At 32.0% G+C, this 27,490-nt stretch overlaps 1 protein-coding gene across 1 annotated transcript in view; it reads left to right on the plus strand.

Moving 5' to 3' along the window:
• Positions 1–581: 581 nt before the first annotated feature.
• Positions 582–27,490, plus strand: part of LOC132756085 (cyclin-dependent kinase 10-like) — a gene marked incomplete at its 3' end in the record, with an annotated part of 37,677 nt that continues 10,768 nt past the window's right edge. The window contains 9 exon segments of the mRNA XM_060747071.1: positions 582–700; positions 5,273–5,380; positions 6,847–6,919; positions 7,307–7,378; positions 8,568–8,752; positions 9,563–9,630; positions 10,985–11,037; positions 11,920–11,989; positions 13,519–13,578. Of these exon segments, the coding sequence (XP_060603054.1) occupies positions 5,273–5,380; positions 6,847–6,919; positions 7,307–7,378; positions 8,568–8,752; positions 9,563–9,630; positions 10,985–11,037; positions 11,920–11,989; positions 13,519–13,578 (689 nt within the window).

Below are 27,490 nucleotides of genomic sequence, written 5' to 3' on the forward strand. Positions count from 1 at the left end.
GGTTGTTCCGTTGAACTTTGAGAAAGGCACTGCTTCAGTGCCTGTAAAAAATTTATCTTGAGCTGTTGAGTCTGAGGCTGAGGTCTCTGATAATTCTAATTAGTTGGACAATAATATTTCACATATTTCCTTTTTTCAAAAGTATTTGTTAACAGGGGTATGAGCACTGTATATAATGAGACAACTGCAATTAGTAGCAAAAACATCTAATTTGTGCTGGTTAAGATTTACCCCACCCACCCAAACACTGTGTTTACTTTTCAGTATCTTGTGTTTAATGGCCGAATTTGAGAATTAATCACAGAATATGTACGCAGTAACATAAATAACGGTGCTATATAACATAATTACCTCTATTTTTTGCAACATTGGATGCAATTGGCCCCAAGAGCCTGCAAAATCTTGATGCCATTGCCCTTGATTTTAAGTTAAGGACGGCTCTGTAAATTAACAAAAATTAGCTGGAAAATAAGGAGTAGTTTTGTTTTATCTTCTTGACATATGATTTTCTTTAATTGATTTAAATTAAATTAATACTATCATTTGGTAATTTATTAAAGACTGAAGAAATATTGAATAAATAATTGAAACAATCAACAGCTTATCCCTGTGTAAGGGAAGCAACTCTAACATCACAAAAAATAAATAATCTTACATCACGTTTCAAAGCGATTCATCTTAAATTTACAGTTTTTTAACGGTAAAATTACTAAATATTTATAAGTTTGAAATGCTTGCTTTGTTATGAAAAATGAAATATGTATTTTATAATTTTATAAAATCGAATTTGCTCAGTTATGCCGGTCTTCTGTACCAGTATTTAACTGCATCCAGTACTCGGATACAGCACAGGTGCTAGTTGCATTGATTTGACCTAAAATGTGTTTGGCCTTGTTATTTATACAATAAAATATTAATATATTAAAAAAAAAAAATTAAAAAAAAATTTTTTTTTCACTGTTATATTATTATTGACAAGGTATGCAACATTCAGGTACGAAAATTATGGGTACGCCGGTTATCTGTGTTAAAATTTTTCACCGGGCGGTAATATCGTCGGATTTTTGCATGGAATCAATGCACAATATATTTTTCTATTACAATTTACTATTTACAGATCCCCAATTAACCGCTAGTTAATGTTATAAAGCCCGAAAGTAAGAAATCATCCAGGTCCGAAAGATGAGACCGTCATGACATGTACATTGTAAGCTGGTATTTACGCTTGAAATACATCAACAAAGAGATCAAACGGGTCGGACACACATGCAAACAACTGGATTTTACATACTTTTAAATGGTTTTATCCTCCACGAGTCGAACTTAGTCCTATGAGTCTGTATTTAAAGAAATATCCTACATGTAGACGATATTTTTAGTAGGTAATTCCTACCGGAAGTATTCTCCGGTTTCCGTTTCACATACATTGACAAAGAGCGGAACAGGGAACCAAGCACGTGTTGCGGGAGAACACTTCCGATTTAGGAATTACCTTAACTTGTAGAATTTTTCTTAAAATACGGGCACATAGGACTTAGTGCCACTCGTGGAGGATAAAACCATTTAAAAGTATGTAAAATCCAGTTGTTTGCATGTGTGTTCGACCCGTTTGATCTCTTTGTTGATGTATTTCAAGCGTAAATACCAGCTTACAATGTACATGTCATGACGGTCTCATCTTTCGGACCTGGGTGATTTCTTACTTTCGGGCTGTAATAGAAAAATATATTGTGCATTGATTCCATGCAAAAATCCGACGATATTACCGCCCGGTGAAAAATTTTAACACAGATAAACGGCGTACCCATAATTTTCGTACCTGAATGTTGCATACCTTGTCAATAATAATATAACAGTGAAAAAAAAAATTTTTTTAAATTTTTTTTTTTTTAATATATTGATATTTTATTGTATAAATAACAAGGTCAAACACATTTTAGGTCAAATCAATGCAACTAGCACCTGTGGGATACAGAGGTTTAAGATTCTGTATAAAAGTAGTTAATTAGTTATCTCGTTAATTCTTTTTTTACTTAAACTGGAGTCATACAATGCTTCATGGTTGGTGAAAGGAGCACTTGTTAATGAGGTGTGAATGTAAATCATAAACAGAGAAAGGTGTGAACAGAATTGTTCTGTTTATTTTACATAGTGGTTGGAGAGATTACTCAGACACTAAATCACATATTTTTTGCAATATCTTAATTATCTTCCTGTATATTTTAAATATTGAACCACCTAAACAAAGTTCAGTTCAAAGACTTTACATTATACTACAAAAAATATGTATGGAAATGGAATCTGGTACTTCTTTAAGGTCCTGAAAGAGGTTACAAACATGGTCTTTTTACCCCACAACAGTAGATAAAGTCACGGATTTATATTACAGGGATCGGACACTCCCAGTTAACCCTATATAAATGCTTAAATATCTTGTCGTGCACTCGATAAAGGTACATCGATCGATAATTTATCGGCGCCAAGTGAAAATGCCCGTTCGCAACGGATACCTACTTTATAAAATACCATATAGCTTTTCCATTTATTATCCGATTTTTGAAATTTAAAGTTTATTTTCAAGGAAAATGCTTGCAAATAATTCAAATATTTAATTTATTTTTTAAAGAAACAGATTATCTGTCCGCAACGACGATTAAGAAATTAACTTGACGAAATCTGCGGTAAATTTTCATTTTTTATATAAAAAGCAGATATTTGAAATTTATTATTTATACGGTAACATAATAAATTCAATTTCAAAATTAATGAAAAAAAGATGCCGATGGAAGTTATTCACAGTTGATCAAAGATGCAATATTTAAGATTTATTTGGTTATGTAGTCAAATTAATTGACGCACAATTGTTTTACGGGTAATGTATTGCGGGCTTTACAATTCACTCAACACGTGAAGTAAATTTATTCATTTTTTTAAATACAAGATATTGCTGATATTGTCAATACATTTATTGCCATTTTCATAGGATAATTAAATTTTCTTCATCATTTATATCATTATTATTCTTTTTTTGTAAATCTGTTTTCAAATGTCGGTGCAGTGAAGTAGACAATTATCGTAACAGTAAAGTACTCTCGTGTGGCTTTCTCGATTCCGGCCTTTTTAAAATTTATGTCACTCGTATATTTTAATTATTTCACTCGTATATTTTAATTATTCTTCTTATTTGAATGCCTGTAGAAAGATATTTCTGATATTTTTTAATGTAACGCTAAAAAACAATAAAAATCTTTACAGTTTGAGTCGGTATTATGCGAAATAAAAGTAACTGTTGATTATTTTTTACACATCGCTTAAATTTCTTTGAAGTTTAATTACTTTTGAAGGGGTTAATTACCAAGTAACAAGTCATAATTAAAAAAAACTTTATTTTCAAACTTTCATTATCAGGTTACATGTGATAATTTCAACACTCAATCTTCAAAAACAAAATTGAATTTGAATGTATATTTTGTATGTGCGCGGTCTTTAACTACAGTCCATGGCATGTGTGGTAAGAAAATGATTCTGAATAGGATATATATAAATACAATGTAAATCTATTTTCTTTATTAACATTTATAAATGAAATTGAAAATAAACAACTTAATTTGTAAAGTCCTTTCTTTGAAAAATAATGAAAATAAACATGTGAAGAATAAATCATTTGACGTGAATTGTGAAGGATAACTATGAAAAAAAACTGTTTAAAAAAAATATTATAAAACAGCTGTTCTGTATGCCAATAAAAGTTTCTTCCTTGCCAATGTAATGAATTCATCTATATATGAACGAATGTCTAGAATGATCTGAAAATATATTTAATACACTAATTAGTAGAATATATACTATATTTATACTGATGTACAGGTAGATCAAATAAAAAATGTACAAATCATTTGGAAATAATTCACAGAAATAAAGACACATTTCAAACATGAATTTTTTTAAAAGTATTTTAGCAATCAAGAAACATTTTTTTGCAATACCACAATTAAACCATGTAAAAAATAATTATCTTAATCTGAATCGCGGTAATAATTTATGTTTGACGTAAAAGGGCGTCAAGGTGTAGAGAGAATGCCTAAACAATAAGCTAATATTTTTTAAATTAGGTACTTTTTAACTAAGCATCGCAGCGTTCTATCGGCGTATTTTCATATATTATTACTTTAGCTGCACAAAATAATACTGTATCAATACATTCATATGTGTATAATTTTTCACAAAGCTGCAATAACACCACATACTCTTGTGAAAATCTGTCATATTTCGCACTCCGAGCGTTCCGCCATCTCATTCTGTCCACCTTTCGATTCCGCGCATGCGCGCGACGGGACTTTAAGCTAAACGAAAGTGTCCGATCCTTGTAATATAAATCCGTGAAAAAGTTGACACTTAATTTTTTAAGTAAAAAATGACTGGAAAATCTGCATCAATAATTTATTTTTACATTTTATATGTTTTATCTAGTTTTTGTTAATATTTAAATAATTTTTCAAAAATCTTTCCCAAGCCAACGGCCTGTGGTCAATACAATTCTAACCACCTTATTGTAATTTAGTAAAAAGCACGTTTTGAAGCAGTTCTGCCTATGAAAAGTTTAGGTTATTTGAAAAACATTAAAAATTTTACCAAATTATAAAAAAATCATCCCATTCTGTCCTGCTCCTATACTTTTAGGTGACCATGTGCTTGTTTGTTGAAAAACAAAGCTATAACAATTATATTAATCAAGTGTCGGGGTTATCTATGCATCGGAGTTATCTCTCCGACCAGTATAGCTAAAGGTGATAATCAAAAATTGTATGCTTTCCATTAATTACAGGTAAACTTGTATTTAAAGACTGGTCAAAGGAAACACCAAAAATGAATAAATAACCAATACTGATACTAATTTACAAAATGGTTTTTTGATCCAAATGATCTGTTCTGTGTTTTGTATTTCCAAATAAATTTTAGCTGTTGCTGGTTGCATTGAACAAAAGCAACTTAACACGTTACAGATGTAGTGGGAAAATGATCTGAGATGTTTCAAAGAAGTTCCTACTAATAATATTTAAAATAGTAAACTTCTAATTGTGTTTAAAGAGTTTTTACCAGCAGAGTTTTTACAGAAAGTTATATATTAAAGTTTTCAAGTTGTTTTAATTTTTTTTACATTCAAGTACCATGAGGATGTCTTATATGATTTATATGATACATCTGTTACCTGATTTTTCTAATATATTGTCTCTAACTTGTCAACTGCTACAATTGTCTTTTTTGTTTGAAGATGTCAAAATCACATCTCCATGTCGATGATGATGGCCAGTCATCAGAAAAACCAGCTTTTCTTTCGTTTCTCACGGGGAAGTGGATGGATATTCCTGAAGCTAATCAGGTTAGACCCACAGGATTGTCTCGTTATGTAATTGGCATTGTTTCAGTTTGTGTAATTTTATCAGATATATAATTGAGGTTGTTTATAAAGTAAGATTGTAGTTTTTGAAATTCTGTTGAGTCTACTTCATGCAACTACATGTACATGTAACCAGTATTGGTGAAATGGTGTAATATGATTGTGCATCATCAGCATGTTCATGACCCATTGGCCATTGCTGTTCATAACTGTGCATCATCAGCATGTTCATGACCCATTGGCCATTGCTGTTCATAACTGTGCATCATCAGCATGTTCATGACCCATTGGCCATTGCGATTCATAACTGTGCATCATCAGCATGTTCATGACCCATTGGCCATTGCTATTCATAACTTTTTTTTTTCCTGAAAGTACATACCAGTAATCTTACTATGAAAATTATCATTTCTATGCCACTTCTTTGATTTGCTCTTTTTCAACAATCATGCTGTCTGTAGACTGACAATATACATGTAGTGAAATGTTGGGACACATTTCTAGTTTGACTGATGTATATGTATTAAACTTCAAACATGCATTTATATAAGAACATTTAAAATGAGCTGAGTAAAAATAGTGCTATGTACTATAGAAATAGTACTTTAGTAAGTATTCAATAGCACTGAGGAGTACTTGTGAATTTGGCTGAGCATATAATAGTACTGAAGTAATAATAATTTAGTTACCGGGTAATATAACTACATGTACTTGGTTAGTATCTCATTAAAGCTCATTCATGTTAAAAATAGAAGTATTGTAGAAGACTTAGGAATTCATGATAAAGTTATCAGAAGCTATGTGAAAGAAATATGGTCATGTTAAATGAATTAATCGTTTAATATGTTGCATGTTTGGCATCTGACTTCTGAGTTTTTTTACATTTTATTGTACAGTAAAGAAATGTCACTATGTAAGGCCTATAGAAAATATTGTTTGCTTCTCCACCTGCTACCTACCTACAATTATCACAGTTGAGTTACCCCAAAAACATTATTATCTAGCAAAAAAAATAATTTTTTTACTAAACATTGATTGTCAATGAGAATCACATCTTTATATCTGTGTAAATACACTAACTGGGATATATGTTGAATAAAAGTAAAAATATGGTTTGGTCTTTAAACAATAAACAGATGCTAAACATTCACAACTTGTTTTGAACTCCAAATAATATAATAGAAAAAAATATTTTTGATATTAGAAAAAAATATTTTATCAACGTAACTACCCAACCCAAACTGATATGGGAAGAGGGAGGGAAAACAAAGATAAGTCTTAACAGTTTTAGTTTACTGTGGTGCGATTCTAAGCTTTGTCTTTTAATAAACAGATGTTATGTTTGCTCGCAGTTCTTTAATTGCTTTTATTTACTTACATTGTTAAAATGATTAGAATCAAAATGTCACTGCACTCTGTGACTCAATTATGGTTCTTTCAATTTTTAGTTTGGAAAATGTAGACCTGTGCAAGAGTTCCAAAAAGAAACCAGAATAGGCGAGGGTACATATGGAGTTGTTTGTAAGTTAATGATAATGTTAAAGCTATTTAGACCAAAAAGTTATTTATTGTGTTAATAATAACATTTGATCTTTGATTAAGATCGTTGACTTCAAAGCTTTTGCCCCTCACAGATCTGGGTTTGAATCCCCCCTGGGGCTTTGATTCTTTCAGGTAGCATACGGAACATTGGTGATTGAGGTCTTCAGGTCTTCCTCCACCAGTAAAGCTAGAAAGTTGCCATATGACCTCTACTGTGTTTATAAATTTGCAAAGGATGTTTATAGAGACACTATTAAAGTTATGATTGTTTTATGACAGTTGTCTTTACAAACACAGAGTTTTATAAAATCATATTTCTAGAGACAGCCATTTAATTTTTCATACTTTGGTTCTTTTTTTTTTTAGATAAAGCTAAGGATACAAGAAATGGTACAACTGTTGCTTTGAAAAGAGTAAAACTACATCACGAAAAAAGTGGTAAGAAATATTTAATAGTAAAAAAGTAGCAGGATATTTTCCCTTTAATAACAAAGACAATATCAGTACTGTCATATGACCAGACAGTCATTTAAGCTTTAACTTATCCATTCTGAAGTCCTTCCAGTGAATATTGAACTTGTTAAATGGAAAACAACAACAGGATTGTGTAGTTAACAGATACATATATCAAGGGCACCTAATATCTATATCTTAGAATAATATTGTCTATCCATTCTACTTTACACCATTTTCCAGATCCTTTAGTCAAGTCTGCTATTATAATGAGATTTAAAGAGTACAAAATAAAATTATATAGCACATTTTATGATCACTTTTCTCCCTTTTTCGTGCCTTGTTTGACCACTGAATATAATTTTCAGAGGTCTGTAAAAAATGATAACAAATAAACATACTTTCTTTTGGTATTCTGTGAGAAAAAAGTGATCAATTAGGATTTAGTGTGGAGCTTAAAACTGATGATAAAATTATGAAGAAGATTGTATGATATTTGTGTGGTACCATATATTGCTGGATGTCTCCTTAAAGTTATGCTAAACATTCTACAGGAATACCTGTCAATTTATATGACTATCAATCATTTTACAGGTATACCAACCAACTTGTGGGTATACCATTCATTAAACAGTTATACCAATCAACCTAATATACCATTTGACTTTAAAAGTATATCAATCACCATATATGTATACCAATCATTTTCACAGGTATACTAATCATTTTCACAGGTATACCAATCAGTTCTTTATTAGAGAGAAACATTTATCTAGTTTACCAGTTAACCGAAATGTATACCAATCAACATACAGGTATACCAATTATTTGAAACAGGTATACCAAAAAGTTCATTTAGAAAGATCAAAATTTACTTAGTGTACCAGTTAAGTGAATGGTATACCAATCAACACAGGTATACCAATCATTTTCACAGGTATACCAATTATATTGTACAGGTATACCAATTATTGGTACATGTATACCAATCATTTTTACAGGTTATCAATTATTGGTACATATATACCAGTCATTTTTACAAGGTATACCAATTATTTTGTACAGGTATACCAATTATTTTGTACAGGTATACCAATTATTTTGTACAGGTATACCAATTATTTTGTACAGGTATACCAATCATTTTCACAGGTATAACAATTACTTTATACAGGTATACCGATCAGTTCATTAAGAGAGATCAACATTTTGCTCAATCTGCGGCATGACAATGTTGTACAGTTGAAGGAGATAGTGGTGGGTAAAAGTCTTGACAGAATATTTCTCGTGATGGAATATTGTGAACAGGACCTGGCTTCATTAATTGATAATATGCCGTCTCCGTTCTCAGAGGCACAGGTACGTACTGGCTCAAAACATTTAACCTTACCAGGCTAAATGACTTAAATGGACTTGTCCATCTTTTCATCCGGACATAAACATACATTGTTTCTAGGCAAATATTCATTATTGCAAAATAGATACTGACTTAATAGTAAGCAGTGCTGAGTATGATCAGACAACACAGATGCGTCAGCTGTTCTTGGTCATCGCTGGTAAGGGATGTATCATTTACCCCCAGCAGCCAAAAGGCGAAATATCTTGTATAGTTTATATCTTAGTGCAAATATTATTTATGCTTGATTGAAAAAAATGAAAACACAGTGTTTCTTACCTGAACTGGTGATGTGTCTGTTTTGTAGCTAAATCAGTGCTGTAGTATTGATGTTATTAATTATATGAGGAACCGTGATTGTGACCACAGTACAGCTTAAACCTAATATCCTTACATTGACAGGCAGACTTTTTAACCAATATTTAGGAAATAATATCCTATCCAGTGTCTATTCTAGGAGGGGGGATGTGGGGTTTGACTCATAATTTTGAGAACTCACCCTTATTTTTTCAGAGGCAGGGGGAAGTTTTTACACAGACAAAGATCAACAAATGTAATAAATGCACATTTTTCGATAAAAATTCCCTCATTTTTCAAATTCTAGAATAGACACTGACTTTCATTGCCCTTTCTAAAATTTGAATGCTTAAACTGTTGTCTGATGATTCATTTTGTTTGTTAAAAAAAAACTATATGAAAATGGATATTATTTTTTAATTAAAAAACAATAAAGTGAATAAAATATTACAAATTAAAAAACTGTTTAATTTCAGGTTAAGTGCATAATGCAGCAGTTGTTTCGAGGTATCAGATTTTTACATGAAAACTTCATAATTCATAGGTATGAATTAATAAATCCTTTCAATAATTTTCATATTTACATACCCTTGTACAATGTAATATGTGATGGAGCATATCCCCTTGTTCATTTTTTTTATAACATTGAATTATTATTAAGAAACAAATAATCAACGATTTTATCGTTTTATAAAATGACTGTTTGCAGTTTGAATGTGAGGAATTATATCACGAGGGCATAGCCCAAGTAAAATAATGATGCAAATTGGAACAACATGTGGTTAGGTCAGATGTCTACATATAGAATTTAACAGTGATTTTATTGCATAATAACACACACTTTTGGTCCTTCTGTGTTTGATAGGTGATCATTAGAATACCGTATAAATGGTTTTTTCTGCGGTGACTTTATTTCTGCGTATTCTGCGGTCATTATTAGCACCGCAGAAATAAAAACCGCAGAAAATTGCTCCGTGTTTTTAACCTGTTACGACATGTGTTCTACATTATGACCTGTTTCGTCTGAAGTAATAATGACTAATGGTTTATAAAGGTTAGCAGGTCATCAAGTTGTATAAACTTGCCGTCAGCTAAATATGTAATCGATGTTTGTAAGGATCGACATACTTATTATTAATTATGCAAATTTTTTTATGAAAAAGATATTTAAACATCATATAAAGTGTTTGCCGGTACTCTAAAAGGTTTGTTTACCACTAAAAACCATTTTAACCACTAAATAATTCAAACCATTTTAACCCTTATACTGCTAAATAATTGTCTTATATTCTAAATGTCATCTGATTTACGGTAAACTTCCATCAATTTTATCATATTAAAGATACTACCAGGGTATATTTTTCACACCATATTTCGCGCTGATCAAAAGATGCATACTTTTCTATTGTTGCGCGTTATATTTGTTTGTACGCAAACAATATAATTGTTTGTTATCACTTTACAATTTTGCCGTGCGGCGATAAACAAATGGGAATGCATGCAAATAAATAGGTACAGCAATGTGACTAAGACTTTGATAAGAAGAGTAGCAGAATTTAAATCATGTTTTGTCAAAAGAATGTGCCGCAGAAATAAAGTCCGCAGAAATAAAAACATGCCAAAATGTGCAAAAACTGCAGAATTTGGAGCCCCCAGAAAAAACCACTTATACGGTAATTTATATTGAACTTCTTTAATACATTTTGTTCTTATATGAGCCATATGATCATCCATTACTGAAAAGAAAATTACTTGCCTCTCACTGGCATCACTGCTTTGGGTTCAATTCCTGCTTGGCAGTTGAAATTATTTGGTGAAGCAATGCTTATGAATAATATTGACAAGTCAACATTTTCACTTTTGTTTGTATTTCAAGTCATATTCTTTTTTATTTTCAGAGATTTAAAGGTATCAAATTTACTCATGACAGATAAAGGCTCTTTAAAGATTGGTAAGTCAGTTTTTGTTTGTCCATCTTTAGGAGACAGGACAAAACAATACATTTTTTTTTTTAGGGAAAATTTCAAAACGTGTACTGACTGAATATTGATTTGGTGCCGATGATGATCAGAGAGCGTCAGAGATCGAAAATTCCACTTGTCCGCTCGTAATAACGAGTATAATTTAAGAGAACTTGATGCCGAAAAGTCCACTTGTCCGAGTGTAATTATGAGTAGAATTTAAGAGAACTTGATGCAGGTGGAGTAGAAGAATGTTCCCTGCAAATTGTATTTAGAAGGGACAAGTGACTTTGAAAATATTTTTTGATGCCTGGGCGTGGTTGTGCTGGGTTGCAGGGCGGTAATCTGCCAGCAGGCTAGGGTTACATCTTACAGGGAGACAGATGATTATCCTGGCTTAGTGCTTCAACTGCTGAATGTCTTTGCTAGTCTTGACCAACTTCAAGTACTGTATAAGTTTATTATCAGTTTATGTGTATTCAGAGTAGAAATTAGTTAGTTCATCAGCCATGTAAGATGTCATGGACGTGTTGGCTTGTCAAGCTTAATACTTGTGTAATGGCAAGACCAAACCACTGAGAACCTATGGAGAGTAACATTTTAGCATTTGAAAGGGCAAAATTTCAGCCTTTAAAAATTTTAGCCTTTGAAAGGGCAAAATTTTAGCCCTGGGAAGGCAAAATTTCAGTCTGTAAAGGGCAAAATTTTAGTCTTGTGAATGCAAAATTTCAGCAAGTGAATAGCAAGATTTCTTATAAATTTTACTGTTCGTTGAGATGAATTGCTATTTCCACTGAAAGAAATAGAAAATACTTCTGAGTTTGTAAGCCTAATTTGAATAAACCTTAATTATATTTTCATATTTTTTCCAGCTGATTTTGGTTTAGCAAGGAAGTATGAGTTACCAAATAAGGCAATGACTCCAATAGTTGTAACACTATGGTAAGATCTCTTAAATTATTAATTTTTATTTGGGAAAAATTGATTTAATTAGCTGACCTGAGCTTGCTCAGGGTGAGTTTTTAGGATGATTGAATGGCGGAGCATCTGTTGTCCGTTGTCTATCCTCATTAAGTTCATTAATACTTCAGTGGCCACATTTTCCCCTCAGTTGTCGCTAAACTTGGTCAGGATTTTTTCATAATAATTTGCTCAGACAAGTTTAAATATGGGTCATCTTAGATGAAAAATTAGGTCACAAGACCCAAAAATTGTGGAAATCCTAACACTCTAGAGGCTACTGATCTGGTCCAAATATCCTTGAAATTTGTCAAGGTACATTAATAAAAGAGTTATATAGATTTTATTTCACTGATTGTTATTTTGTGAGATGAGTGAATGATGGGTTATATAGACTTTATTTCACTGATTGTTATTTTGTGAGATAATAAGTGAATGTTTGGTTATATAGACTTTATTTCACTGATTGTTATTTTGTGAGATGATAAGTGAATGGTTGGTTATATAGACTTTATTTCACTGATTGTTATTTTGTGAGATAATAAGTAAATGATGGGTTATATAGACTTTATTTCACTGATTTTCACAGATTGTTATTTTGTGAGATAATAAGTGAATGGTTGGTTATATAGACTTTATTTCACAGATTGTTATTTTGAGAGATAATAAGTGAATGGTTGGTTATATAGACTTTCTTTCACAGATTGTTATTTTGAGAGATAATAAGTGAATGATGGGTTATATAGACTTTATTTCACTGATTGTTATTTTGTGAGATAATAAGTGAATGATGGGTTATATAGACTTAATTTCACTGATTGTTATTTTGTGAGATAATAAGTGAATGATGGGTTATATAGAGTTTATTTCACTGATTGTTATTTTGTGAGATAATAAGTGAATGATGGGTTATATAGACTTAATTTCACTGATTGTTATTTTGCGAGATAATACGTGAATGATGGGTTATATAGACTTTATTTCACTGATTTTTATTTTGAGAGATAATAAGTGAATGATGGGTTATATAGACTTTATTTCACTGATTGTTATTTTGTAAGATAATAAGTGAATGATGGGTTATATAGAGTTTATTTCACTGATTGTTATTTTGTAAGATAATAAGTGAATGATGGGTTATATAGACTTTATTTCACTGATTGTTATTTTGAGAGATAATAAGTGAATGATGGGTTATATAGACTTTATTTCACTGATTGTTATTTTGTGAGATAATAAGTGAATGATGGGTTATAGATTTTATTTCACTGATTGTTATTTTGTGAGATAATGAGTGAATGATGTGTTACGGGTATATAGATTTTATTTCACTGTTATTTTGTGAGGTAAATGAATGAATGATGAGTCATATCGATTTTATCTCATTGATTGATTTATTGTGAGATAATGATTGATTGATTGATTGATTGATTGATTGAATGAATGAATGAATAATTGAATGTGTTATCTGACTGACATAAACCAGTAAATTTTGTATTATTGCATTGCAGGTACAGAGCACCAGAATTGTTGTTAGGTTCTAAAACACAAACTACTGGTATAGATATGTGGTAAGAAAATATATTTTATCTGAAGTTCATTTAAGGTAGCTCGCTACTTTCCGACCGAAATATGACAACATCTCAGATCTTGATGATTTTTGGTATGCAAACATATAAATATGTGACCTTTACTTCTGCAGTATTATTTTATAAATAAACAGCGTTACTATGACGTCAAAGTGCCCTCTATCGGTGGGGGCGAAATTGCGTCTTTTTTATCAATAAACCGGTCTGTTCTTATCAATTTTCATCCGATTTCATTCATTTTAATTTTATAATGTTCAGTAAATATATGTCTTTGTAATGATGTCTTTCTTTAACATTTACTTAATAGTCTGCAATTTTACGTCATTTTTCTCTACGTTCTGACGTCCATATTTGATGCAAATATCGCGCGATATCGCAATAAAGATTTTGTAATAAAGGAAATTCAACACGGTGAATTTTGCTATAATTTTCCGAGCGTGAAGTGAGATAGTTAAGGAAAATATGAATGCAATAAAAATATAGGGTCAACGCGTAAGATATTTTGCTATTACTGTTTTAAAATAAAATAAAGGGTGAGTGAAACGTAATGATTTTGGTGACGTTAATAGATGTTGGAGTTCAAAGAATAATACCAAATAACAGTTTTCTTACGTCAAACATTATGATAGTAAGTATAAACAACACAGGGACTTGATGAAATGTATATTTTTTAAATTGTTGATTATTTTCTCATTGAAAGCATGCGCTAGATGAGCACATTTACAATGTTTAATCCGACAATGCCTTTTTAAATACTTTTCTAATTTGCAGGACACAGTCTCATACATCTTTTAATTCTAATTTTATAATGTGATGTTGTTAAAGTGTTATATTATTATATGAATTAACTAGTTTCAGCGCAAAAAATAAGATTCACATATTGCTGTATGAATGAAGTAAGAATATTAGGTCGCTTAGCTTATACCCGTAGAATATTTATTTTACGTTACATTCAGCCTTTAAACACTTTCATAAAATCACATAAAGGCAGACGAGCCTCGGTGTCAAAACACATCGTAAAAATACAATTAAAATAGATATGCATACAAATGTGCCGAAATAAGTGATAAATAAAATTCAGAAATAATATTCAAATATGTTAAAGGGACTCCACTGAGGTTTTTTGACATGATGGAACTGAAAATATTTTTTCCAGATAAATGTACCATTTGATGTAGGTTTAGACCATTAATCTTTGTGCAAAATTTCAGAGCATTCGCGCACTTCGTTTTTCCAGAATAATTATTCAAAATGAAAAGCGTTTAAACGCTTTTCACCCAAATCGGGCTAACAAAAGCATAAAAATACGATTTTCAATTTATTTCAAAGTATATTTCTTAACTATCTTCGCATATATTTCTGTTTAAAGTGCCCAGCTCATTTATGTAAGAAATTCAAATGTTATGTGTTTGGCTTTTCAACCTCAGTGGAGTCCCTTTAAGTATATTTAAAAACAAACAGTACAAGAAACAAAAACCTTTATTTTATTTTTATTTTTGCAATACATAGGCTATATAATTATAATCTAATTAAAATGTCATGATAATTAGAAAATGAGCACTTATGTGACAAATTATAAGCTATTTTGGAAGCAAAATCATACTGATAAAAAATATATAAGCATATTCGCAACTGCAGACTCGAATGTGAAACACCCAATATAACCTACTCAACTCGGATTCATTACCGTTTTTTCATTACTGTACAGTATAACATAGCGGCCCTCAAAGTATTATTTATTTCTAAAGAGTTCCACTACATTTTACCTCTGTAGAGCAACCACTCTAGGCAACAAAGGGCATTTCTCTGTAAAGGTTATACTGTATATTTTAATTAAATACAAAATATAATTATTAAATAACTTGTGCAACTTTTGTTACCACTGAATACGAATAATGTATTATGTTGACGTTATCTTGTTCATTTTTTAATACAATACAGTTTGCTTTAAAACAAAAATAAAAAAAAAACAAGAAAAAAAAACAACCTCAAAACACACACCAAAAACACGTGTTTATGATGTTAGCAATAAAATGGACTTCTCCCTTATTAAGGGAGATCATAATCAGGTTTTTAACTTTGAATATTCTTCTGTTGCCACGTTGTAATCGGTAAAGTGGTCTTACGCTGAATTCGGAAGGCATGGATTCGAGACACGATTGCGTATTGTACTAATAGATTATCCTTTAGAATTGTTTACTGTGTATGAAATGTTTCAAGGGCCACCTCGGACTCCTGTCATTCATTTCCAAAGAGAAGTGATACTGTGAGAAACACTGGTTTCGTTAAATTCCCTCCGCTATAGTTGAAATACTGTTGAAAGCGGCGTTAAACCCAATATTAAAAAAATACAAGATATAAAACATAAAATGCATAGTTCATTATTTTCATAGGCTCTACATAGCACTGCATTATGTGCAGACAAAAAACGAGCTTCTCCCACAACCATAATCACACAAATTGAGAATCCTACATAATCGCCTTCAATACAAGGGAATCTGTATTTAATATGCAAAATTCTCCGCTTCTGAACATACAAAATAAATCAACGGATCTTTCGCCTCTAATCGAGAAATGATCACGGCTTCAGGTCGCCTCAAAGATGCGCTAGTAAACGCATACCGCGAGTCAGCTAGTTTAAAATAAATAAGAATATCTGTAATTATGTGAAATACGTGAGAAATTAAAGCCATAGCATGAGAGCGTGATTCCTGCTTTAAATCTGAGTCTCACGCTTAGTGCAGGGTATTTAGCTGCGAGAGAAAATAGAATAACTGATGGCTGTTAATAAATAAATTTTTATACGTGTAGAAAATTTTGAATTAAATGTCTGCTAGATTTTATAATATAATTAAGACTACCAGTGAATCATGACTTACGTACAAATCGTTGCTACTTCCAGTTGATCATATATTTTTGAAACGTAAATTTGATTCATTTCCTACCAGAGACATAGATGTTATCTATGTCTCTGTTCCTACTAACTGATATATACAATTCAAAATTGTTACATATGATAACATGGAAGTTTATGTTGTACCGAGATACACATAACATGATGACATTGCGACTGCACCAGCCTTTTCATTCTTTTTTTCTGACATTCTTTGCAAAATTTATGTTTTTATGATTTCCACTTAGGTGGCCTATTGATTATATCTTTCAATATTCTGAATTGTCTTTCAGTCTTCGAGGTATTTATATCCATTCGTTGCAGTTTTTCAGAGATTGATACCAACTTTTGCAGACAGTTATACCCTGATTTATGGTACATGTATATAATTGAAGATATTCATCGAAATACAGGCATCTGACAGGACTTTTAAAAAAACATTTTTACGGAACATGTCTAAATACTATTGTTGTTGATGGTTTTCACACATTTTTATTCCTGTCAGTATTATATTTATAGAAAAAGTCGTGAAAATTTCCTTGAGAAAAATATTTGACGTCAACAAAATCACTACGTTTTACTCACCCTTTATTTTATATTCAAATAGTAATAGCAAAATATCTTACGCGTTGACCCTATATTTTTATTGCATAAATATTTTCTTTTATGACTTCACTACATGTTAAAAAAATATAGCACAATTCACCGTGTTGATTTTTTATTATTTCACAATCTTTATTGCGATATCGCGCGATAATTGCATCAAATATGGACGTCAGAACGTGAGGGAAAATAACGTAGAATCGCAGAGTATTAAGCAAATGTTCAAGAAAGACATCGTTAAAAAGACATATATTTACTGAACATTGTAAAATTAAAATGAAGGAAATCGGATGAAAATTGATAAGATCAGACCGGTTTATTGATAAAAAAGACACAATTTCGCCGCCACCGATAGAGGGCGCTTTGACGTCATAGTAACGCTGTTTATTTATAAAATAACACTGCAAAAGTAAAGCGTGCATATCTACATGTCTGTATACCAAAAATCATCAACATCTGAGATATTGTCAAATTTAGGTCGGAAAGTAGCGAGCTACCTTAAGTCAACACCTTGTGTAGTTAATTTTGTGATATACTATCTAGATCAGTCTAAATGTTAATTACAGAGGTTAGTGCTTGTCACATACACAGTTTGTTTAATCAACATCTCCTAAACCTCAGGTTGGCCCATGACCAAACTTCAAATAGTACCTCACCCACTATTTCTTAGTAGATGCAAATAAATTCTACTGATTATAATTATGGAATGACAATACTATTCGTTAGATAAGTTGATTTTGAGTGATACAATGAAAACTAAAAAATTGTAATAACTTATAAGCCAAATTCATCTTTCCTGTTTTGGCGCCATATGACCTTAACTGTGTTGGTGTGCCGTTAACTAAACACCCAATAAAAAGCAATACACTTAAATTAAAAGCGTGGGTTTGTTAAAAGTAAAAAATTTCATGTAAAAATTCAATGGATTTACTAAACTGAAAAAAGAAATAAGAAAACATAATTATTCTAGAATATTTTAGGATTTGACAGCCATCTTTGACACCATCTTGGATATCTCAGCTTAGCATTGTGGTTTAATCAAATGGATATTCTTTCCAGGCTTACATTTGAAACTTGCTGTTGGCTGACATAGACCATTTACCCTATGAAACAGGCTAGTAAAATACTGTTTTCCGAGAAACTTGCGGAAACAATATTTCGTGTTTTCATGAGGATGACATTTTTGCTGAGAAAAACTATCACGCAATTATAGTGACCCGGAATTTTGCGAATATTAAGTCTCTGGGGGTAAAGAGCATATGAGCCTTGCCATGACAAAACCAACATAATGGGTTTGCGACCAGCATGGATCCAGACCAGCCTGCGCATCCGCACAGTCTGATCAGGATTCATGCTGTTCGCTATCAGTTTCTCTACTTGTTATAGGGTTTGTAAGCGAACAGTATGGATCCTGATCAGACTGTGCAGCACAGGCTGATCTGGATCCATGCTAGTCGCAAACCCATTATGTTGGTTTTGTCGTGACAAGGCTCAGAATCACAATTACGTTTCTGTATTTGTTCTCTCTATACACGCTAGACAAGGCTAAAGCATACAGTATTGACAAAATTTTACCTATAAACAAACTATATGTAAGATATAAGATACCACTTTAACATAATTCCCTTATACATGCATTCAGATCACATACTTCTTTGCAAATAATGTTATTTGCATTTAAAATCATAGTCGGGTAAAATAGTGTGATTTATGATTGACCTTGCTATGTGGAAAGAAATTCATTGTTTAAAATAAATAAATTTTAAACAGTAAATGCTTATCCATATAGGTACATGTATTATTCGATGTTGTACTTGTAACAAACATTTTCACTGTCCTTTATAGCGAGTAAATTACCTTCATTCAAAGTATGCAAACTGTAAATAACATCTGTTATATGATTTTTGTTTTATTTGTAAATAATGGATACTTTCAAACAGCAAGACAGTTTGCAAAGGAAAGTTTTACCTTGAAATGTGTATCAGTGTATCATTTAAGCATAGGTAAAAGTTATGCATTCTATATCATGGTACATCATAACGGCATAATGTTAATCTAAGTGGTTGAAGCTACAGATGTTCATGGATTTCTTACATGCAATTTTTTCGCAGATACTAATATTGGTGGAAATCTATCCACTTTATTAGCATGAAATAATTTCAGGGAATACAGTAGGCTGGTTTCCTAGGATGATTTCAGTCTCCAGCTGAAGTGCAAATGCTAAAAATATTATTTTGAAAATAAAATCTTTAGAAATCTCTCCTCAGAAACTACAATGTCCAGAGCTTAGATTAATTATACCTGTCAAATGTTACGATTCAGATCGACATATCTGTCCCAAGGGGACCCCCCATTGGGCGTTAACGAGGCTTACCCAGTTACCGCACATGGTCAAGTTTCCCAGAGTCGGATATTCCGATCAGAACTGCAAACATGTCAGATATTTTTTCTTGCATATCCTGCCATATTATTTCATATGTAAAATGATTACCTCAATTTGTTCATGGAAGTTAATTAATCAAGTCATTTCATCCATAACTATTTTCTTACAATAGCATATTAATTTACAACTTTAATAACAACGGGGAAATGATGTCATCTCTAAAATGATGTCATTTTTACGAGGCTCAATCATAAATTTCGCTACAATTGTGTTGTTGTATGGCATGCAACTCATCTGGCACCCCCCCAGCCCCGCCCTCCAGCATGGGTAAAAGTCAGCCGAAATGCCAGTCTGCTATGCAAGAAAATTGGCATATAACATCACCTTGTTGTCCCCTACAAAGCAACATAAATCATGCCCCTGGGGTCAAAACTGACCCTGTTCAACGAGGAGTCCTTGAGTTGATGTGAACTTATATAGTTTAACACATTTAGTGTGAACTTCTATAAAAGTTATAAAAAAAAATCATGCATTGTGTCAAAAAAAAACACTGTCCTGGGGATCACTTAGATAACATAATCTTATATAGCAAACAATTCTTAAAAATCTCATTCAAAGGTACATTGTCCAGAGCTTAGTAATTTTGGCATGAAGTTTCACCTTATGGTTCTTTATACAAAAATGATAAAACTCATGCCCCTTGGGTCACTTAGCTTATATTGACTTCTATAGTAATTACACACCTCCTCTATTGTTTGTGACAGGTCTATATTTTTCGGATAGACCTGTTTTAACAAAAGAAAGTCCGTTATGAGGTCTATCTTTTGCACGTGCACAGGTCTGTTCTAGTCAGACAGACCCGGTCATGAAAAACACATGAAAAAATAGACCTGCCTATGTGTAGACAAAGAAAACATGAAATGCAATCAAAAATTGAAAATAAAATGTAAATAAATGATTGTCATAATATTCCTGTCTGACAAAATCTGGATACATTCTTTTAAACAAGATAATGTTTATAATTATTCCAACATTTCTATATTAAATCTTTGAATGAAATAAGAATGGATAGCATATCAAAGTTAGGAAACATTTAACATTTTTCTAATCGCGTCATTTTTCAAAATAATAGTAATCTAAGCGCTTCTTCTGTCATTTATTTCACAATATAACAAAAATGGGTGCTTTAAGTTCATTTCTATGAAACTATAACAGTTATCACCGACCGCATACTTATCACGATTCTAAATCATCTAATCCACAAAAAATTCATAGTAAATAAAAATTGTACCAAACTTTCATATCGAAAAAATATAACATAAATATGTCCGTCTCATTTGTGATTCAAATTACGTCCATTTGATATACGCTTTGCCTAGGAAACCGCTGCTACCGACAGTTCATAGCAAAGTCCCTGGTTACATTCCCACCCTCAGGATCAATCAGATTGTTAAATCCCCGTTAACCCGTCCCCACCCCCTCTTTTAGTTTGGCTTTATCCTACCTTTCTATTCAACCCGCGAAAAATCAAAACTGATTTCCCCTGAAAACCTTCGAATCCAGCGCTTAGGTTCAAAGAATGTTAAAGATATAATCCAAACCTTGCTTATAGTGACATGCAGTTACAAGTACTCAAATTGGATTGGTCTACAATGGACACACATCTCCCATTAGTTATTAAAATATCGACAAAAACGATTAGGATATTATTAAAAGAAATGTTGAAAAAGAAGTGTTAATATAAAGTTATAAGTGATTTAGTTTGAAAATTTATTTTCATTATTTTTATTCTAGAACACTTTATAATCTGCTATATAAAATATAATTTCGGATCATGTATCTTACACTTGTCATGCAACAATATACATATGTAAGTCTTTCATGGTGTGCTGGGTATCGGACATTTGCCCCTCAGACAGTTGCACCCTCGGAGTTTGCTCCCTTTTTGCAGTGGCGGACATTGCCCCCCCCCCATATCCTTGGAAGGGTTGGACATTTGCCATCACCCCCATGTTTTAAAAATGTTAAAAAATTTAATTGTTGAATTGTTTGTTACAAAAATTAAAATTCATCGCCTATTGTCGAAATTCCATTTTGCTTCAATAAACAAAAAATCTCGCGCAAATTTGTGAAAACTTAAAAATTAGCATCTATAAATAAAAAAATAAAATACATAAAATATATACACGAGATGACCTCTGACAAGTTACAAGCAAAAAAAAAGGGGGGCATACGTCCGAGAGGGCAACTGTTCGGGGGGAGCAAATGTTCTAGAATTTGAAATGACTGATACGAAATACTATCAACACAATTATTCATTCTTTTACATAAATTCAATTACAGACCCATTCACTTTATTATTGACAAATTACACATTTAGCCTTTTTATTATTATTTAAAAAAAAAACAAAGTTAAATGCAAAATATATACTATATAAAAGCAGAACGTTGATAAAAGCTTACCTGTTTATGCGCTGTGTTAAAAATTATCTTTGTGCATTACATCAAATGTTTCGGATCAGCCATTGCTCAAGCCAATAGTTTGACGGTGTGTAAGTTGGATATCGGCCTCGTACATCGATCTTTCTGTTTAGGAAAGACCTGGTCACGAATTTCATGAAACACCTCGAGCGCTACGCGCTCTCGGTGTCACATGAAATTCGTGACCAGGTGAACAGAAAGACCTCGTACTCGGTCGATATCCTATACATATATCTTTATAAGCTTTTCCTCCAAAACTAAAAGTTTCTTGTGCATAGTCATTTGGCATTTAGCATACCTTGCAGTTTTACAATGGACACAGCCTAGGGTTCCCGCACCAAACGCTGACTCTTTGACATTAGTTGTGATCTGTTTAAATGAAAGCCTTGACACTTTTGTTTTAGAGCCCTTGGCCAAAACAAAGCTGGAAAGGGTAAACACAGTTTCTAAAAATATCCGATTTGAAAGAACATGTTTAGTTTTCAAAAGAAATGCTATCCCATGCACAACATTTTTTTCATCATTTTGGATGCAAGTTCGATACAAAATACCTCACTTTATAGAAAGTATTGTAATGTAAAACTTTGAGAATATAAATGTCAGATATGAAAGATTTATTTCCCTTTGTTTATACATGTATAATGCCATTGGCCAATAAACAAATATAGTTGTATAAAAGCTTGATTTTGTTTAAGTTTTAGGAAACTTTAAAAAAAAATACTTAACAGTGTTATTGTAGAATGATGCATCTTTTTTTGCACCTACAATGTCTTTTGGAGTGTCATTTGTTAAAAAGTCTTATGCTGATGATGAATAGACAAAAAACACCTATCCATAAGTAGGGAGGCGGGTCTTTTATCGATTTCTTGTTTTCCTCCCTGTTCTCTATAGTAAGTCGATTATTTTGAAGGAACTGGTAGTTAGCTATTTTCCCTGTCCCATCATAAGATGCAGATAAAAGGTTAGTCTTTTGGCAGAAACGAAGGAAAGATATTTCCTGATTACGTAAGGAGACAATCGTCCTACACTGTGACAGGTCTTCTGTGATTTGTATGATTTTTCCTCCTGATGCCACATAGATATTAAAGTATTGGTCTACGCATATGCCTCGTGGGCAAGATATCTCGTCATGTGTATAGTTGCAGAGGACAGCTCCATGTCTATTCACGAAAACCACCGATTTATTGCCTTGGTCTGATATTATTATAGTGCTTTGCATTACAGCCATGTCTCGGGGGTCATTTAAGATCGGTTTGTTATGGTTATAAATGATTTGATCTTGAAACTTTCCATTGCTATCAAATATGTGCAGCTGTGGGTAGACGTAGCAGATTTGAATTGTTCCGGGAACTTGATGCAGACGACTACTCCATTTTCTAAGTGTGCAAGACAACAACACTGTCCTTCGGTTTTAAAAGTATGCTTTAGCAAAAATGGATCTTTGTTATACCAACTCTTTATGTGCTGTAAACGTGCCACATACCTGTAGTTGAGAATAACGTAAATAACACCACAGTCTTCTTTAATATGTGTGATTTGACCTCCTGCCCTTACCCATGGATAGTTAGAACCGAGTCCAAAGAAATTTAGAAATTCATCATCCCGAGGATAAAGCAAATACTCCAAAGAAGGTAGTCCGAGTTTACAATGAAATTTCTCATCCAGGCATGTCAAAATATGCTTGTTTGCAACTCGTCTTAGAAAACTGTTTTTGTATTGTGGATGTAGTCCTTCAAATCCCTCGTCAATATCGTAAATATCTTTCATAGCAATTTGACTTTGAAAATTCGAATTTACTCTCTCCATTTTTTTTTTTCATATTCGAAACATTTTTTATCAGTATTTAGATAAATAACGAAGTACACTTGATCTTATTCATTTCATATGTTGCATGATCAGCAAGTTTTGAATTTATGTTCTTAATTATACCAAACTACAGTAATACCGTATATTTCATATTAAACGCCCAGTCTCCAGTATACATGTATTATAAAATACATGATTAGCACAAATATTAATACAAATGGTGATTCCTGAGTTTATACTATCCAGTGGAAAATATCATAAAACAATAAAGATTGTTTTATTTTGATGGTATATACCCATTTTTGTACTTAAATTTAAATTCCCGCTTTTAGAAAATGTAATATCCCTTTAGGTATTTATTAGAGAAAATACAGTACCTTATTTCTTTTAGTATCTGTGTTATGCGTGTATACACCATACATTTTTAATATATTGGATTTTAATCATGTAGTATGGGTGTTCATTGAAAGTTATTCAATGGGGCATGTATCAAATTTCATCGAGTTAAAATATCACAAAAAGGTATTAAAGTCTTTTTGAATATTGATGTTATTGATAAATAGAGGATATTGAATGAGTGTAAGTTCAATACTGAATTTATTGCACGAGTTGAATAAAATTATATTATGCGAGCCTCTGGCGAGCATAATATTATTTTATTCAACGAGTGCAATAAATTCAGTAATTAACTTACACGAATTTAATATTCTATTTATCACATACCAAAAATAAAGACCGTTTAAAGTGAAATAAGAGTCATTTTTCATTGACGCGCCTATAGTATAACGCTAACATTTAGCGCGTCTTTACACTATGTTTGTATAACGCTAATGACGTCACGTCAAAATATATGCACGGCCGTGCAATACTATATTTACTGAGTAGCAAAATCGGCACGGGTGTGTGATAATAACCTTTTTGTCATTTTAGCTGTATGTACAGGGCTCATTGTGCCCCAAAAATGCTGTTCTTTTTATTTGTTAAACACTTTTTTAGCTAGACTATACAAAGTATATGGAGAGCTGTCCTACTCGCTCCCTGTCCAGATTAAAGTTTTGGTGCAGTAAAATATTTTTCACTATAATTTTGTCATTTCGTAAGTTATCAACTTCAAACTTCAAATATATGTTCCTTATCATCAACCACATCTTATGTGACAAGGTTCATAACTCTAGCACAAAATTTTTTAGATTTATTTTTTACTGTTACTTCTTTATTTCTGAAGGGATCAACTTTATACTTCAAATATAATTATGTACCTTATCATTAAACACATATTATGTGACAAGGTTCATAACTCTAGCACAAGTCTTGCAAGAATTATCTCCCCATAAACTTAATTTTTTTTACTTGAAAAATATTTTTTTACTATAACTTTTTAGTTTTAAAGGTATCTACCTCAAACTTCAAATACTTATTCCTTATAATCAATTACATTTTATGTGACAAGGTTCATAACTCTTGAAGCAATATTTACAGATTATGTCTCTTTGAACTTAGGATTTTCTTTAGGAAATATTATAACTTCTTTACTCTTTAGGTTGTCTAATATAAACTTCAAATATATATTTCTTATCATTACACACATGTTTGTGACAAGGTTCATAACTCTAGTGTGACTATTTCCAAAATTATTCCCCTTGATCTTGGAATTTATGAAAACAATGTTATTTTTTTTACTATAACTTTATATATAATTAAACATAATTGATTTTTCCTTCATAGTTTTGTCTTCCTTACTGCGTCCAGTATATTATTAGTCGAGCTTTGCTGTCTCCTGTGACAGCTCTTGTTTGTTTTTGGTGCCCTGTTAAAATTTTCAAAAAAGTACCTATTTGTAATTTAGAGCAGAACTTTTTTTGCTTTTTAGTAATAAGTGCAGTTATAGTGATTAAGTACATGTTGTATTTTGTATTGAAGTCAAAATATCATTTTATTTACGTGTTGCTACCTTTATGACAAATTGTTTTATATTCAGCACTAATAATAGAATTGTTGTTGAAAAGCATCTGATATATGTTACATTGATTATCAAAAGATCATTAAACACATACTTGCCCCTTTTAAAGAGGAAAAAAATTCATGTGTTTTAAAGGTAGATCTCAACTTTTAAAGACCAATTACAGTTTATAATACTTAACTCACTCAAGCATTTGTGTCTACATTCTTATCATAATGTTAAATCATAGTTAAGTTTTTGTTAAAATGAATTGCTTCATAACAGAAGGTCTTTAATGCTTTTGAAATTAATGAGCCGCACCATGACAAAACCAATATACTGCATTTGGGACCAGCATGGATCCAGACCAGTCTGCACATCCACGCAGTCTGATCAGGATCCATGGTGTTCACTTACAAACCTTATTACAAGTAGAGAAGCTGATAGCAAACAGCATGGATCCTTAACAGACTGTGCGGATTGGCAGGCTGGCCTGGATCCATGCTGGTTGCAAATGCACTATGTTGGTTTTGTCGTGACGCGGCTCATTAGTAGTCATTGTGATAGTATATAGTATCATTTAAATAACAAACCACAAACTGTATATGAATGGTAAGTACAAGATTCATGATCAGATATGACTCATCTATATGTAGCAGATGGTAAATTGTTCTAAAATATTTTTTATCAAACGTATAATTGTTCATATTAAATCACTTAAAGGGACTCCACTGAGGTTTAAAAGCCTAAAAACATAACATTTGAATTTCTTACATAAATGAGCTGGGGCACTTTTTACAGAAATATAAGATAGTTAATAAATATCCTTTGAAATAATTGAAAATCATATTTTTATGATTTCCATAGCCCGATTTGAGTGGAAAGCATTTAAATATTTTCAGTCCCATCATGTCAAAAAACCTCAGTGGAGTCCCTTTGAAAGTCTAACATCATTTTATATAGAAATATTTTATAATTATAAGAGTATAATTTTAAAAATACCGGTTCAAGTATTTTGAAAATGTTTATGAAAAATGTGCCCATTGGAGACAAATTCACATTAACCTCAGAGTTTTTGTGATCATGTGATTTCTGTTGTCATTTATTATACAGACTTCATTTATGCTCCCCTAAGGGTGCGCATATAGTTGCCGCTTTGTCTGCCCGTCCGTCCCCTATTCTTGTCCGGGACATAACTCTGAAACAACAAGAGGTATCAACATGAAACTTTGTAGGTAGATAGATCTCATTGGGTAGGTGTGCAGTGCACAAGAACCATAACTCTGTCTTGCCTAATTTTGGAGATATTGCCCTTTGTTCATTTTTATACTTTTAACTTTGTCCAGGACATAATTCTACCCCTTGGGAATGTCTGCAGAAGTTAATGAATTATTACCAGGGGTCAAAAATGATCCCAGCCTTTGGGGGATTAAGTTTATTTAGACATTTATAGTGCACAAGTCATATAATTAAAAATATTCTCCTTCTTAACTATGATGCCTTTATTTAGAGCTCAGATATTTGGCATGGGTAGCGTCACCTTGTGGTCTTCTATACAAATTATATTTCATAAATCATGCTTGGAGGGTCAAAAATAGCAGTGCTCAGAGGTTCACTTTGTTTACTTAGTTTGTGGGTTTGGCTGAGTGGTTATAGGTTGTTTACTTAAAATCGCTTGCCCCCACCATTGTAGGTTCGAGTCCTACCAGGGACTTTGGATTCTTTCATATGAGGAAAACTATCCTGAGCTAGCTTAATGAATGCTGGTGGTTGTACCCAATGCAGGTTC

Source organism: Ruditapes philippinarum, unplaced genomic scaffold (assembly GCF_026571515.1).
Source record: "Ruditapes philippinarum isolate M1 unplaced genomic scaffold, ASM2657151v2 ctg7903_1_1_1_1, whole genome shotgun sequence".
In the NCBI taxonomy this organism is placed as follows: domain Eukaryota; kingdom Metazoa; phylum Mollusca; class Bivalvia; order Venerida; family Veneridae; genus Ruditapes; species Ruditapes philippinarum.